The sequence below is a fragment of the Rhagoletis pomonella genome, unplaced genomic scaffold, assembly GCF_013731165.1.
Source record: "Rhagoletis pomonella isolate Grant_MI unplaced genomic scaffold, Rhpom_1.0 Rhpom_scaffold_00004, whole genome shotgun sequence".
NCBI classification, from domain to species: domain Eukaryota; kingdom Metazoa; phylum Arthropoda; class Insecta; order Diptera; family Tephritidae; genus Rhagoletis; species Rhagoletis pomonella.
The window spans coordinates 1,847,960-1,864,390 of NW_023458558.1; the positions used below are offsets into that span (position 1 = coordinate 1,847,960).

The following is a 16,431-nucleotide window of genomic DNA, read 5'->3' on the forward strand; positions in this document are numbered from 1 at the left end:
TTCAAGTTCATAAGCTGCTTACGGGCGAAAACAAATACCCACTGAGTGTTTAAATCTGTGTAAACATTTTCGCAATGAATGGTCTGACTTTGCAATCTGAACATTTTGTTTGTGTATTTGTTTTTAACTGTGTACAATGCCCGCTAAAAGCGTTGTATGGACAAGATGGATGAGAATAAAAATAATTGGAACTAGAATTTTTGTGGAACAAGAATTTTTCTCGTTTTTCAATCCTTTCACGTACATATGTAGATAATGTTTACGACGCATGAGCATTAGGTTATCCAAAATAACTAGCCTAATGAATTTATGAACTTAAGAGAACCTATTTACTGAGGAGAAAATTCTGCAATTTTGAAAAATGTGTACTCCAATTTTAAAACGTTTCAGTGGGCGTTTCAAATTTTCTATGTAAATAACATGTAAAAAAATTTGTTTTTATTAAATATGTTATAGCTGTTGAACAGTTTGACATAAACATTTTTTCATGACATTTTCTTGTAGGGCATTTAATTCCCTAAAAAATGACTTTAAATTTATAAAGCAGCAATATGCAGTTTTAGGGCTTTACGATTGGAAATATTCATGCTAATGAAAAGACTTACAGCAAAACTATACAAAATGTTTAGAAAATGTTGGTTATTAACTGCATTTGTCAGAGAAGAGAGAGTTTTTATCAATTTTTTTTTTTTTAAATTTTTTATTCCATTTTAAACATTAATATTCTTTTCAATTATTAATAAAATTCAGCTTATTCCAATTAGGGTATTGCTGGCAATGTAATGTAATGGCCTTTGTTCTTCGCCTTTCGTCAAAGTTCGTTTAAAATTTTGCATCTACGCCTCGTTCAGCAATATCATTAACATATTTAATACTCTTAATCGTCTCTAAGACAACCAACTCCAGGGTATTTTTTAAGAGAATTTAATGCCCTACAAGAATGGGCCTAGAAATGTTTTTCCCAAACGGTTCAATAGTTATAACATTTTTAATAAATACAAATTTTTTTGCATGTTATTTACATATATAGAAAATTTGAAACGCCCATCAACACCTTTTAAAATTGGAATAAAAATGTTTCCATATGGCAGAATTTTCTACTTGTGTGTCAGATGAAATTAGAAACAGTTCTATTTCGTAAGTACCCGCATCTGCTTTGTACAGAAACAAATTTAATTTGCCTTTACACGATATGTTGGCATTTCCATCTGTAAAAAGTGGCATGTATTTACACATACAAATACATATCGTGTAAGAACACCTTAAACACGTCATAAATTCGTTAAGTTAGTTGTTTTCAATCACCTGCTCATGCATGCATGTTTCACTTTGCATTATATGTTAATCAGCTGCAGTCATAATTACCGCCGTGCTAATAAGCAATGGAAATCGACATACATATGTATGTATATTTAAAATTCTTGCAGTGATGCTTTGATCGCATTATTCAAAGAAAAGCGCAATTGCAAACAAATTGCCTGAGTTTTATTAATAGTTGTTAATAAAGATGAGAGCTAAGACTCCAATAAAAATGACACCTAAACAAAATAAAACACTTTGTAAACAACACGTGCTGTAATAACCAATCAACGCGTTCAAACGATCGCACGAAATTCCATATACTATACCATATATGCATATTAATATATGTACATACATATGTACATATGTCCACGCGGAATGCAAACTCGTTAATTCAATGCAATTTATAAGCTCACTTAAACATCTATGGCTCAGCGGAAGTTTTACTTATTAAAAAATGCGTTACTCATACGTCACGTAGTCTCACCACGGTACTGTCACGTGAATCACAAAGCACGTCGAACGAAATGAGTTTGCATGTTTGTGTACGAGTTATTTTAAAAACAGCTATTAGAAATATACATACGAATATAACCAGAGAATATACATACCTACATACATACGTACAATATTGAATATTTGTTCAATGAGGGTATTCTCCAAATCTAGCATGCATAACTCTCGTATCTTTTTTGTGCATTAAAAATATTTAGGTAGCAAAAGAGTATTTTTTCGTATAAATGCAGTACTTTGACAAAAGAAAAACAGCAGTATCCATTTTTGGAATCTTAAATATAATTATGCAAAAAAAGTATAGATACGAGGACTTACGTATATTCATACCCTCTATCATTAATTTTCGCAAAAACTACTTTCCGATGTTGAAACCCAACTAGGACTTAACTGTCATTACTGATGTTAATTCTAATAGCTACCTTACATGATCAAATTGTTTGATCAAACTGTGTATATTAGGGTAGTCCAAAAGTGCATGTGAAAAAGTAAAGTCGGAATTTTTATGCTCTCACCCCTAGGATTGTTCTATACCGAAAAAATATACCCCTATTATTTTTATTTTAAAATCTAAAAAATATTTAGAGATCGCTCAAGGCGCTCAAAGTTTTCCATGTATTTTATATGGGGTGAAAACACTTTTCGTATAAATAGTATAGAATTCTTGAAAATCAATATTTTTGACCTTAAAAAGTCCGGGATCCCGGGACTAACATTCACACAGCATGCACACAGAGACTTTTTACAATTTCGTTATATTTTATAGTTAAAACGCTCACATTTATTGCATTTTAATGCAATTATCAACTTTTTAATAATTTCCACAGGTTTTATGCAAAAAATTCTAATTTGTTTGCAAATATTCACTTTTTCACTAATTTTTCCCCATAAAATGTAAACAAACAATGCGTTCACAACGATTAGCAAACGACAGTGCCGTACTTATCCGTTTCTGCATCTTCTACGATTTGCCGATAACTAGCCGATAACGGCAAGTGTGCAGATCTCCTTTGAAATGCATGTGCTCGGCTCAAAATTTTCGGGGCGAGACGATAACGCAACTATGATTGGACGACAAGTGTGCAGATAGCCTAATGCAGCCATATGCATACAGCAGTAGTACAACTGAATGGTTAGAGTACGCATACGCTCTGAGAACCCACACGTGTTAAGGCCTGTATGCAGCTCTCAAGAAAAGCAAAAACTCCATATAAAATGACTTACAAGAAATGGGTAAGAAATTTTCTTGAGTCAAATTTCCTTAAGGCAGTACGCAGTTCTTAAGAAATTTACTACGCTTTCTACTACGGTTTTCTAAAGTTTTTTGTGAAAAAAGAGCATAAGGCAACCCAGGTTTGCAGCAGAAATATATGCCCGTTCCATTATTTCTTGAGGAAAGAGTGAGGCAACAGGCTGTGAAATATCAAAAATGTCAAAATTCCTTGGACACACACACGAAATAATGGCAATTTTTTCTTGACCGTTTTCTTGAGAGCTGCATACAGGGCTTTAAATGGAAATAAAAGTACATTTATACTGGTATGCATACACAGCAGCAAGGTCATGCCACCGAAATCGATGTCGTATGGTTAAGATTTCTACTGGGAAGTTTTATGGCTGTTTACAGGGTTAGAACCTTACTACGATCGTAGTAGATTTACTACGGTTTTAGAGAAAATTTTAAATTTACTACGCTACTCCGCTTTACCGACGATCTGCTACGTTTTTAATTCCAAAATAAAATACGCCTTTTGCAGCATCTAAACTAAAAAAAGAAAAACATAAAATAGAATTGTTTTTCTTTTTAATACAAACACGAAGAGACGAATTCAGGTAATCTTTAAGGTATGATATAAATAATATTACACTAATTTGCATTTTTATGTAGCACATACTATAACTAAACATAAATATGCCTCTTAAAGGTATTCTTTATGGGGAATGGCATAACTTTCGTAATTTCTTCACGATAATAATAGTTGAAACGCCGTTTTAAAGATAGTTTTATTCAGTGTACGAAAATAAACTATATTGTACGTTAATATTTCGTTTCGTTTATTACTTCAACAGTTCGGTACAATACGAAAACAAAACGGCTGAGTTCACTTTGCGATAGTACACTACAGTAGTTTAGTAGTTACAGACGAAACAACAAACGAAATGAATCGTGCAGAGAAAAATATATGTATGTATGTAGTACATGTTTTTTGCTTGAATTGGATATGAAAATTAACAGAAAAAATATTTTTCACGTAATTGAAACGTTTGCATACATATAAAACGTACCCTATGGTACAATTGTTACAAACGAAAAGCAAACGTTTCTCGTTGGGGAAATGACAGTGAATCTTACAATTTGTTTCTGACTATGTACAAAACTGTACAAGACCACAAATGATATGATGATCGATGAGCAAATGGGAATTGTTTTGTACAGTTTATTTTCGTACCCTGGTTTTATTCACTCTTTCGCTAAAATATGCAACACTTGTTTGAAATGCTAGATGATAGCTCTGTCATTAAAAATCCATTTGGTTCCTTACTTTGGCTAAAGAGAGATTGTAGAGTCTAAGGTTTATAGGGCAAAGTTCCAGGGAAACAATTATAAATAAAGATCGGCAGCCATTTTGCATACTTAACTGAAACAAAATGTCTATTTGGATTTTGACGTTCTCCAGTAAACGAGCGACGTATAAAAAATCTACTACGGAACTTTATTTTCGGCTACGATTTTGCATGTCATTTACTCGTATTTAAGCTTGCCGTAGTTATAACCCTGGCTGTTTGATTCGATTTTCATAAAATTTGATAGTCGTTTGGCATGTGCTGTGGAGCAAGTTGAAGAAGTGCACACCAATTTAAATAAAAAGCAAGAAATGAGGCAGAAAAAGAACAAAGCGACTTCATTTTAGAATTATTAAATTATTAAAAAAGATTCAAAGCTTTTTTTATAGTGATACAACTTCAACAGAAACTGAAATTTGATGTGTTTTTTGACGCGAGGAAGTCAAACAATCAAATTACACAGACACGCTAGTTCACAAGAATATATTAAAAAAAAGAATCAAAGAAAAATAAGAATACGACTTAATTTTAGTTTTAAAAAATGAATAGAAGCTTTTCTTGTGGTGATGCCACTTAAAAAAACGAAACACTGAAATTTGATTAAATTACACAGACACGCAGTTTGATCAAACAATGGGACCATTTCAATAGTAAATTCTTCGAACAAGCGATACATAAGGTCAGCATTAACATCAGCGATGACAGTTATGTCTCAGATGGATTTTTAACTCAGAGTGTAATTGTTGTGAAAATTTTAGATAGGGTATTGAATAAGTAATAAATAATGGGTATTTCCTGAAAAGTGTCAACCAAGACCAAAAAAATAGAATTTGGCTGGACAAAGTTTATAGATGCCAATCGATAACTACATATTTTGTTTTTCATCCACCAAAATATTGGACTAATTGGCCCATTCCATTTTAAGATATTTGCGGCTTTCCAACTGCACTTAAAATTTTTCTTTATTTCGGAGAACCCATACCATCATAATTTTGATACACGATTAAAAAGAATTGGAACTCTATACAAAAATTTAGTATAGCTTATGTTCCGTAAGCCTTACAACAAAAACAACGTAAAAATATACTAGGAACGTTCTAAAGTTAAATTACAAGTCGGACCCAAAATATACTTTACATTAGGGCTGTGCGATTATTCGATTACTCGAGCAAGTTGGTTAATCAATTATTCGGTTAATCAATTACTCGAGTAATCAAGATTTTGATTACTCAAAACGATGATTAATCGAGTTACTTGAAATATGATTACTCAAAAAAATAATTTTGCTCGTTAAAAGAGTTTGCTTTGGAAAATGCTTATTTTCTTTTTTACATTCTGTATATGAAAAAATTTTTTTGTTTTCATTTTTGAAAACAGAAACGTTGTTTTCAAGGTATCAAGGAACTTTAACTACTTTATACATATGTAAAGAGTTGAAATGTTGATTACTCATTTTACTCGAAATGTTGATTAATCATAAAGCAAATTACTCAAATATTTTTGTTTTTGGTTAATCAAAAATCTTGATTACTCGAGTAACTGAACTTTTGAGTAATCATAATTTCCAATTAATCGAATAATTGAGTTATTTACTTTATGATTAATTAAAATTTTGAGTAATCAATTAATCGCACAGCCCTACTTTACATAAAAAAAAGAGTCGTAACGTTTACTTTGTTAGGCAAAATTTTAATACAAAAGCATAAAATTTTTTCGGAAAGCTATAGGATTAACGATTGTAAGTATATTGAAAATCGGAACGTCCAAACGCTTCAAATAACTTTCGTTTATATTGTTTCTATGTATGTATGTAGGTATATAGATATAGTATAGCTATACTTCTGCTTGTATGAAGAAATGACTTCAACGAACGTTAAAAGCACGAGAGAGCGATGAAGTGGATACAGAATTTGAAGAAAGACGCAGAGAAGTGGGCGAAATATAAAAAAGGGAGATCGAAAGAAAAAACTATAGGAGGAAAATTAAAAATGATCATATCATGGCAAAAAAGCATCAAGATGCGACTAACTTGCGTAAAAAGAGATTCATTGAAAACAAAAAACAGGTATTAATTTCTGCGAATTTTGGCGAGTATAAAAGTAGACAGTCCTTAGGATAAAACCACTTTGAACAGTTTATGGCAGCTATTAAACATCGTAAGGAAGTTCAATTTGACGCAATGATTATGGCTGCTTATTATCCTAACAACCATTCATTCATCGTTTTTATGTACTATTAACAGATTCGCAGAATTTAGCTAAAATCATCAGTCATCTTCGATACGAGTTCCATGTTGGGAACGTCCGAACGGGAACTTTTAATCGCTATACACTTACCATATAACATTTGTGGAAAATATGTTTATTGGTTTCAGATAGGAGGTATTGATGATGACTACTCATGACAAAACATTTGTGTTCATTCAGAGCCTGCTATAGTTTTTATAATGAAAAAAGTGTCTCTAAACGGAACGTCCATAACGCAGGAAACACCCATATAAGCCGTCGATATGTATGTGCATATACATATAGTCGCCCACTATGGGTAGATACAAATTTGAAAATTTCCCATTCTCAATCAAAGGACTTCTCTCCTTTTTAATTACGCGGAACTTCCCGCATATACATAAATATGCCTGTGTAATTGTATTTTGAACGGCGGTGAAAAAACTTTACACCCACGTAGCAACTCTGTATATATGTATGTATGCAAGTTCAAACGCGTTTAAATAATGCGTTTTCTTTCTAAATAAATTGTTCACTAATTCAATGTATTACTTGGGTATTTCTTTTTAAAGAGTTTGTCTGTGCTCGGACAATCACTTCGCGCCCATACACGCAGCTTTGAGTGTAGGCGCGCCAAAGATATATTTTTAGAAACGAAGCAGTTTGCAGGGAGACTTATGCAAATATACATATGTATGTATATACACATGTGTATGCACGTACATATACTCGTATATGGCTAAGAATTCGTGAAACGGCCACTTTTAAAATATTTACTAAAATGTTTTTTTTTTTTTTGGAGGTAGGTACTCCTAAACATCCTCTAAACGATTTCATAAGTTGTTATATAAAATAATTTAATTTAATTAATTTAGGAAAAAGTTTGCTAAAAAATAAACGAACTTCGTGAAAATAAAATTGTAAAAGAGCGCACCATTTTCAAAGTTTTGCTGTGCATCAATTGATTGCTTTTCTCTTTCGCCAAGCAAGCGTGACACAAACTTAAGAATTCACGGACTTTGGCTTTGCTTGTCGGCCATTGCGACTGTTTGAGCGTCCCGAGTAAAATGACAAACTTATTCCTTTCAGGGAAAGTTAATTTTTCCCATGAACAAAGACAATAGTCCTGAAGACTATATAAGGAATTGTGTTTTCCTTAAACTGAGTCGAATCGTTTACTCATATTAAAGCAACCATATCTTTGAAGCCATTTAAAGCTAATATTCCCTTAGAATAATATACTTTTTTCCTAGCATCAGGGAATGTTTTTCTGAGTGCAGCTTTAAAAGTGCATAACACCACGGCGGTGCGCGTTCCTGCGGCGGGCTACCCCGCGTCGCGTCGCGCATTGCGCGCTCTGGCTCACTACGCCTCGCGACACGTTGTTCGCATGTAGGCATCCTCAGACTTTTCAAGTTCATCTCGATATTTTTCCGAACCACTTAAGATATTTTGGTACTTTTCGGGAGGGCTAACGATTATTCTGGCTTCTTTGAGTTTTATCCTTCGAGGTCGTTTGGATTGTCATCGGTACCATTTCTAGAATTTTTCGAGATCTGCGGAAACTTTTCCGCATCTTTTGCGGGACCTTTGTTAATTTATCAGGCTTTTTCAGGCCGTAATGTGCACTTAAATATTAACTTTTAAAAATACATACACCTAGAACTGAATGAAGCCATTAAAAAGGTCGACGGTAGTTAGAAAACTGTTTGCGAATATTTACTAATGGGAAAGTATAAAATGGTTTATTTTACTCTCAAAATTAAAGCTAAAAACATGGTGACAGGTAATAAGGTCAATGGAAATAAGGTCAATTGACTTTATTTCCCACCCTGGTGCGAAATAAAGTCAATTGACATTATTACCTTTTCAAAAGCGAAATAAAGTCAACAAAAATTTGGAAATAAAGTCATTGACGCTATTTCCTCATTCAAATGGAAATAGCGTCAACAATGCTTAAAGTATGTCGATTCATAGAAAAAAATGTTGTTCTTACAATAAACATTGCCCCGTAAGTGTTGTTTTTTAATAGATGAAAAAGGCTTTTGCCAAATCCTCAGTGTTGTTATATTAATCCACACACAATCATGAACTACCTCCAATTGATTCTATTACAAAAAGAATATAAATTACGAATATGTAAAAACACGATGCGAAAAACTAAACTCCTGCGTACAGCTGGAATACGAGAAATATTTGAAGAAAGAGTGGAGAGATGATCTATAACATGCAAAACATTTTTCGTTTCTACAACAATAAAGCGAACACTATTAAATTGAAGAAACAGTACATGTCCAAAAACCCCGGAGGAGCACTGAAAGAATTCTGTGTTTTAAATTAGCATATTTTGAACGAATTCGGAATGTCAAAGGTGGAAAAGAACCCAACCTTTCTATAAGGAAACAATTCTAGAAAAAGAATTTTCTTACACTGTATTTATGTCTCCGCCAGCAGTCATTTAAAAGCAGCTAAGGAGAACGACGACACTATTTATTAGATGGCACATTCAACGAGCCAATGTGCCAAAATGCGGGTATAAACAATTATTGATTATTTAATATCGGAACCGAGATCATATAAGTTAATGGATTGGTTTTCACACACTTTTGAAACACAAATTATATGCTTTTTTACTGCAGACAAGTTGTTGCCTCAAAACACAGCAGAAATCTTCCAATCAGGGCTGCCAACTCTCCTTAGTTTTGAGGTGCCATATTGAGGATAAAAAAAGTGCCAAAATGTGCCAAATAGAAAAATAAAAGTGCCAAAAAAGGTGTAATTCCTTTTAATCATTCACATTTAGCAATAAAATAAAGCCTCAATTTCAAAACAAAAGTGCAATGATAAAATAAGATAAACCAGTTGAATAGCCTTTATAAATTAGAAAATTTTAGTTGAGAAAAAGAAGTGCACGCAAAGGATTTCACAAAAATGTATTGAAATGTTATTTTTTTTACAAAAGTGCCATTTTGGCATTTTGTGCCAAATTGAAAAATTAAGTGCCATTTGAAATAAAATAGGAACAAATGGCACGGTTTGAGCCAAGTTGGCATCCCTGCTTCCAATAACTTACAAATATAAAAATGTGAAATATCGAGGGCTTGAATTCATTAATACCCTCTATCTGCAATTTGCACAAAAACTAATTTCTGATTTTAGAAACCATCTGGGACTTATTACCTGTCGTTATATAAGGTAGCATTAATATCACTGATGACAGTTAAAGCTTAGGTGGATTCTTATATCAAAATCTCATCTTTGTGAAAAGTGTGCAGATAGGGGGTATTATTGAATATAAGCCCTCGATGTTTAAAATATATAACAATTTTATTTCGAAGTATACAAAAAATTAATCTACCTGCGCTACAGCACGTCGGGAGACGGGGAGGGGGGGCCGGGGGGCCCGCGGCGTAGCGTGACGCGGTGTGCGCGCCGGTCGCGCGGGGTACGCGGGGCGCGAGCGCGACGCGCGCGGTGTAGCGCGCTGACGCGGCCCGCCGCGAAGCTAAGCAAATTTAATGTTTGAAAGAGAAATAATGTCAATTGATTTTATTTCGTTTTTAAAAAGGTAATAATGTCAATTGACTTTATTTCGCACCAGGGTGGGAAATAAAGTCAATTGACCTTATTTCCGTTGATCTTATTACCTGTCACCAAAAACATAAGTTAAAATTTCAACCAAATAACGATATTCGCACATGAGGCCTTGAGAGCCAGAGTAGCCAGACATTTAAACATATTTTAGGCACAGGTTAAAATGCATCACTTAAGCGCAATGTACTTTTCAGTAAAAGATTGTATTTATTATTTATAGATCCTTCTTACTCATATTATCCAAAACAATTTTTTTTTGCAGATAGGCTCCTCTGCCTCTCATGGCCTCATATGTTGACACACTAACCGTAACTCATTTAAATATTCATATTCACATGCATATGCACTTTCATACGTAGGTACATACATATCTACATTTATATTTAGTAGTTTTCAAGGATATTGACTTACATCTTGACATTGAACTGACGGCAGTATCCAATTGTGTAGACAAATAATACTCATTATAACCAAAAAGATACACGACGAGTGAGATGGCAGGTAGCTGGTATTCCTTTTGGCTGAAATGCTTTATTTAACAGCTGTTCAATTAAAAACTACACTTTTAACAGTCCTTCCACACGAGCCAGAATTGCCTGAATTGCCCTCCGCTGTTGGATTTCTTCCTCCGCCACCCGGCCTCCCAAAACTTTGTGAATTATTGCCTTAGTGAGTAACTGTTTTAGTGCAGCAACAACAGCTATATGGTGATTCTTGAATCACCTGCCGATATGGAAAAACACTCTAGTTTGTGCTTTACAAAATTTGATTTTGGTCTGCACTCCAGTGTTTCACTAATGATGATATTAAGCACATATGTATGTATGTACAACATCCAATAAAAAAAACAACGAATTAAGAATGCAAATTGGTTGTCACTTTGCAACACTATTCCGAGGAGCAGCAATAACCCCAATGGAAAATTCTGTCAAATCGCAAGGCTATAGGCGGTGAGCAAATAAAGAATCAATTTTTAGGCGTGCGTTGATGTGTTATCGCGATGGAATAGGAGCACAACAGCACCGCCCAGCCCTCTGCCTCCGCACCGCACCGCACCGAACTAAACGGCTAAACTTAACCGCTCCACTTAACAGCTGCACTGCTTTTTGGTGCGACCTGCTTCGCTTTGCGCTTCTTCACGTGTTTGACCTTTGCGATTACTTAGCAAGCGAAAATTCACTTAATTTTGTGTGTACATTTGTATGTAGATATAAATGCATACACACACATAATACGTTGATATCCAAAATAAATTAAAAACGGACGGGGTGGCAGAAATCGATTTTTCATAAAATATCAATTACTTGCTCTTTTTATTGTATTATTGAATTAATAATAACTCTTTCCACGACTAACCAAATCAGTTTTTCTTTTATTTTTATTTTTTCTTCTTTTGATTTTTTCACAACGCTCAGCTAGTTTAGTGGTACTCCGATTGCACTCTATGTATAACACTTGACAATCCACGAAGAACTGAACTCGGCTAAACCATGCGGAAGCGCTTTGAGCGGTTATTGGAGAATTTTTACAGCAATGGAAAACTGATGGAAATTTGAATGCGGAGAAAAATGTAATTCTACATACCTATGTACATACATTTAATAATATGCCTATGAATAATGAGAGTGCTGCATTGAATCAGTAATCAATTCCTTTTATTTTATATTAGGAAAAAATCTTAATTTACATACAAGTACACATACATACATACATACATACATGCATACATATCTGCATGTTCCATCGTGAGTTTTCGCTTTTAAAGCTTTATCAATGTACATATGTATGAATGTATGTAGATATCACACATTTGCTGTAAGAGTGTCATAATCTAAAATATCAAAATCTCGAGAAAAAACGGCTTTAAGGTTTTGTATTTACATATAAGTACATACTCCCATAGTAAAAATGTATACATATGTATGTATTTTGTTCTAGTGAGCTACTGGTAATCGGTACAGCTGTGCAATTTTTACCCAACCTTGATGACCAAGTAGCAGTCATTTCTGCAAACTTAACTCAAATGTGCGATATACATACATACATACATATAACAAGGAAAGTAAAAAACGTATGTACATACATATGTACGTACGTACATTTTTTGATGATTAACAGGCGGAAGTAAATATAATTTCATCTTCCTGCAAACCGTCCTATTTACCGGCTGGCACCAAAAACATTTCACCACTGTTAAAGTGTCCTTGCGAGAGCGCAAAAATGTCCTCTGTTGCATATTCAATGACATTCCGTTTGATACTCAACGACCAAGCTCTTAGGAGATTTCCATCCACTCTGGGAAACAGAACTGTGTCTATTAGCTGGATTTTATTTACAAACGGCATTGTTTACAACGCACAGATGGCCAGAAGGCATTCAAAAACGGTCAAAAGTCAACATTAGAGAACAACTCCACAACAAGCTTTTCAGGCAGGGACCGTAACCGTTATGATTTTTATACTAAAAATCATTAATTAATTGGTATTTTGTGATTTTTGTTTTTTCGATCATCATTAATCGTTATTTTATTTCTATTTTTTTGATCATCTTTAATCGTTATTTTATGATTTCTATTTTTTTGATCATCTTTAATCGTTATTTTATGATTTTTATTTTTTTGTTAAACTTTAATCGTTATTACATCTATGATTTTTATTTTTACGATAATTTTTAATCGTTATTATGTTATTTTTTATTTTTATAACAGTTATTTTAAGTTTTTTTTTATAAGTTGTAAATCGAATTATTTTGGCTTAAAAACAAATTTTTACAAGTACGTTCATATATATATATATATATATATATGTATGTATGCACACACATACGTACATGGTATGAAATGATTGGCATACTTGAGTACTTTTGTATTTAAGATACCAGTTTGGGTACTAAAAACTCAAATACTTAATATTTGGAGATGTATAAATATTCAAATAAACAAAACCTAGGTATGTACATATTTAGGAGTTGGTAACTACTAAAGTAAAAAATACTTTGCCTTTTAGGAGCTGTTCGATGCCTAAATAAAGGCTACATTCACTAAAGTACTAAGGTACTTATTACATGGCTAAATACTTTATGATTTAGAAAAAATTTAATCAGAACCATTTCGAGATATTCAATACTGCTTCGGGATTCCCGGGACTATTTCATGATTCCGGAGTATTTCAAAATTCTCGTAATATCTTAATATCGATATATTTATAGATAAATTTAATGATTTTGCAATTGTTATATTTATCGATATTGTTATCGATGTTATAATCGATATGATTATCGCTATAATAATCGAAATTGTTATCGATATATTGTTAGTTATGGATATATTTATCGATAATTATCAATATTATTACCGATGTACTAATCGATATTAATGAACGATATTTTTATTGACATACACATTTATCGATATATATGGTCTCGAAAAAGACTAGAATGGTTAAAATCTCTAGAAACTTCGAAGTACTCTCGAAAATCCCGAAATAGTCCAAAAAATATCGAAAATTCGGAAATAGTCTCAAAAATGCCGAAGTAGCCCCGAAAATATCGAAATATTTTTGTACGCGGAAGTTCGTGAAGCCGATGTCTCAATGTACTTTTGTAAGCGGTGTTGCGTTAGGTGAAACTAACTTAATACTTTTATCCGGCGAACTTCATCTCGCCCAACATTTTTGCAATATTTTAACCAACTTTCCGTGGCACATTTACCTGCTGTGATTATGGGTTTTTGGGTCGTCAGAAGGAGTATCTTCCACTGCCATTTTCGATATACTCAACGGTGCGGCATGCCCAAGTAATTGGACATTCACGGTACTTCTTCTCGATGTACGATACAGATCGGCTTTCAGCTTTTATTTCAGTTGTTAAGGAGCATGAATACGCGTCGCAAGCATTCAAAGCTGCAGATTAAGTTGAGGATTTTGATGGTGCACTGCTAATCGCCAATCCTTGTAAATTGCGGTTGCGTGAGCCAATGTTTCATAGCCTTATCAGGAATTTCATTTTCCCCCCAACCGGTTCACTTTTCACTTTTTGTCTCCAAGTATTAACTATAACTATTTTTCGGACGCAACTCAGGGTATAGGTGAATTCTGATCGGCAATTGGTTTACGGACACTGAAAGTACAATGCCCATGAACTCAAACTATCTTCGAAGCAATCGATCCATATTCGCAAAAGAAATGTACCTGCCAAATATTCTCATTCAGCCTTATCCTGGGTTTTGCCCGAAATTTTTTCATCCGCCCATAGTGAATACCCGGAAACGAAACGTGAAATGAAATTATAGTTTAAAAAACTAAAACCTCGATAAGTATGTATTATAATTTCCATTCCTACTGTCATCAAGTATGTAACTTGAGAATAGAAATCGCTGCATCTTTTAGGCGCATCAATATTACATAGTTACATCCCGAGCTAATAAAAGGGAGGTAATAATAATAATAATAATAATAAAAATAAGCCAGTTCGAGGAAAACGAAACTCATGAATCATGATAAAGCGGATTTTATATATTTAATCCGAATTCCCTCATACAGTTAATCTAATCTAATCCAACCTATATAATTGGTTAGCGTTGATAAAATATAAAAAATTTTGTGTACAAAATCTTTGGAAAACCTATTTTCCGGAATTTTCCATTCAGAAAATGATTTCGGTTTACCTTGGGTAGAGACAAACACAACAAAAAAAGACAGCTCACATAGGACAATTCATGCTAGAGCTATGCTCGGTATTATGTTACAACTTTGTTTTACACAAATATGTATATATACATTTAAATTTTTAAATAGTTGACAACCCTCTTCAAAATTATTACATCTGGTTTAGAGTGTATTTAAAGGTATTGCATTCCCTGAATGCGTTGCAATATTTTACTCGGTTTAAACTTAAGTCACTAAAATTTTAAGCGGGTGGCAACCCTATTAAAAAATTTTACTTTTTAACTCAACCGATGAAGCTTTCCTTCAAAATGATGTTTTAATCATTCAATTAGATGGTGTCTTAGAGAAGTTATGGCGGTTCATTGTCCGGATACAGTGCTTTCAGCTTTTTTAAAACCCCTTTTCTTTAATAAATAACTAAATTTGTCAACGTGACTATTTTTCGCAGGTACGTGAGCTCCTCTCCATTAAAATGACATATCACTCGTTAAATTTTATAAAATAATAAATGAGATATCGTTGGGTAACTGAAAAATACCATTTAGAAATACGTATGTATGTATGTATATAGATTTACTAGCCTACTCGGTATTTAGTAACATCCAAAATATTAGTAAATAGTACTTTGGTACATGTTAACTACAACATAAACACTAAAATACTTAGCACTTAATTTTTGGTAAATAAAATGTTACCCATCACTGGAATCAAAGAATTTTTGTTTTCATTTTCCTGCTGAACTTTTTTTTGGGGTTCTTGAGGTTATTTTAGATCTACGTTTGTTGATTTAATTGTCAACACTAAACTTTTTTTTGGTTTTCTAGGATCAGACCGGATTAATCCTGAAAAATTCACAGTGCGTAGTTAACTCCGAACGATTGAAAATGATCGAAAAAATAATAGTAATAATCGTGGGCACCTTTATGGTAGGTGCACATTTTGAGCTATTGCGTTTTGGTGTGAAGGAAGAGAAATTTCGCATATTTTTACCTTTATTAAAACTACAGTTACATAGTAAGCAAGGGTGGTTTTACCGCTATTTCAAACATTGTCGATAATATGCACAGTTAAGACTTAATGAAACAATTTTACCGTATTTTGTAGAAATCGATAAAGCGTGTTGCCGAGATAAAATTATGTAGTCATAAGTGGGCGGTGCCACTCCCATTTTCCAAAAGTACCCTTTAGAAAAGTATCTCTTAAAATTTAGCGCATAACGGTTTTTTAATATTGCCTTAATTATTGTGCTATACTATACTGTTATATAGTGAAGGTAATCACAGCGCACGGCAGTGCGCGCGAGTGACGAAAGCAGCCCAGAAGTTGCTGAAATGACTCGCTTATATATACACGAGATTTGGAAGTTCTTATCCAGACGTCCAATCGACATGTTTGAGATATCATTGGAAATGTCTTGCAGAGTGTATCCAGAAAATGTATTCAAGCTTCATAAACGATTAACCGGATTCTTAAAAATTAGGCTAAAGTGTTGCGAAACAAAAAACGTTTTTTTGCTTTTACCGGTTTAAGAGGGCATGTGGGTACACCCAACATATTTAGTGTTATTC

At 33.4% G+C, this 16,431-nt stretch overlaps 1 protein-coding gene across 1 annotated transcript in view; it reads right to left on the reverse strand.

The window, feature by feature from the left end:
- LOC118736749 (calcium-binding mitochondrial carrier protein Aralar1-like) overlaps window positions 1-11,676 on the reverse strand; it is a 33,709-nt gene extending 22,033 nt beyond the window's left edge. The window contains exon 1 of the mRNA XM_036466764.1: window positions 10,611-11,676. Coding sequence (XP_036322657.1) covers window positions 10,611-10,664 — 54 coding nt within the window. The 5' untranslated portion in view covers window positions 10,665-11,676. The remainder of the gene's footprint in view (window positions 1-10,610) is intronic.
- Between the last annotated feature and the right edge of the window lie 4,755 nt (window positions 11,677-16,431).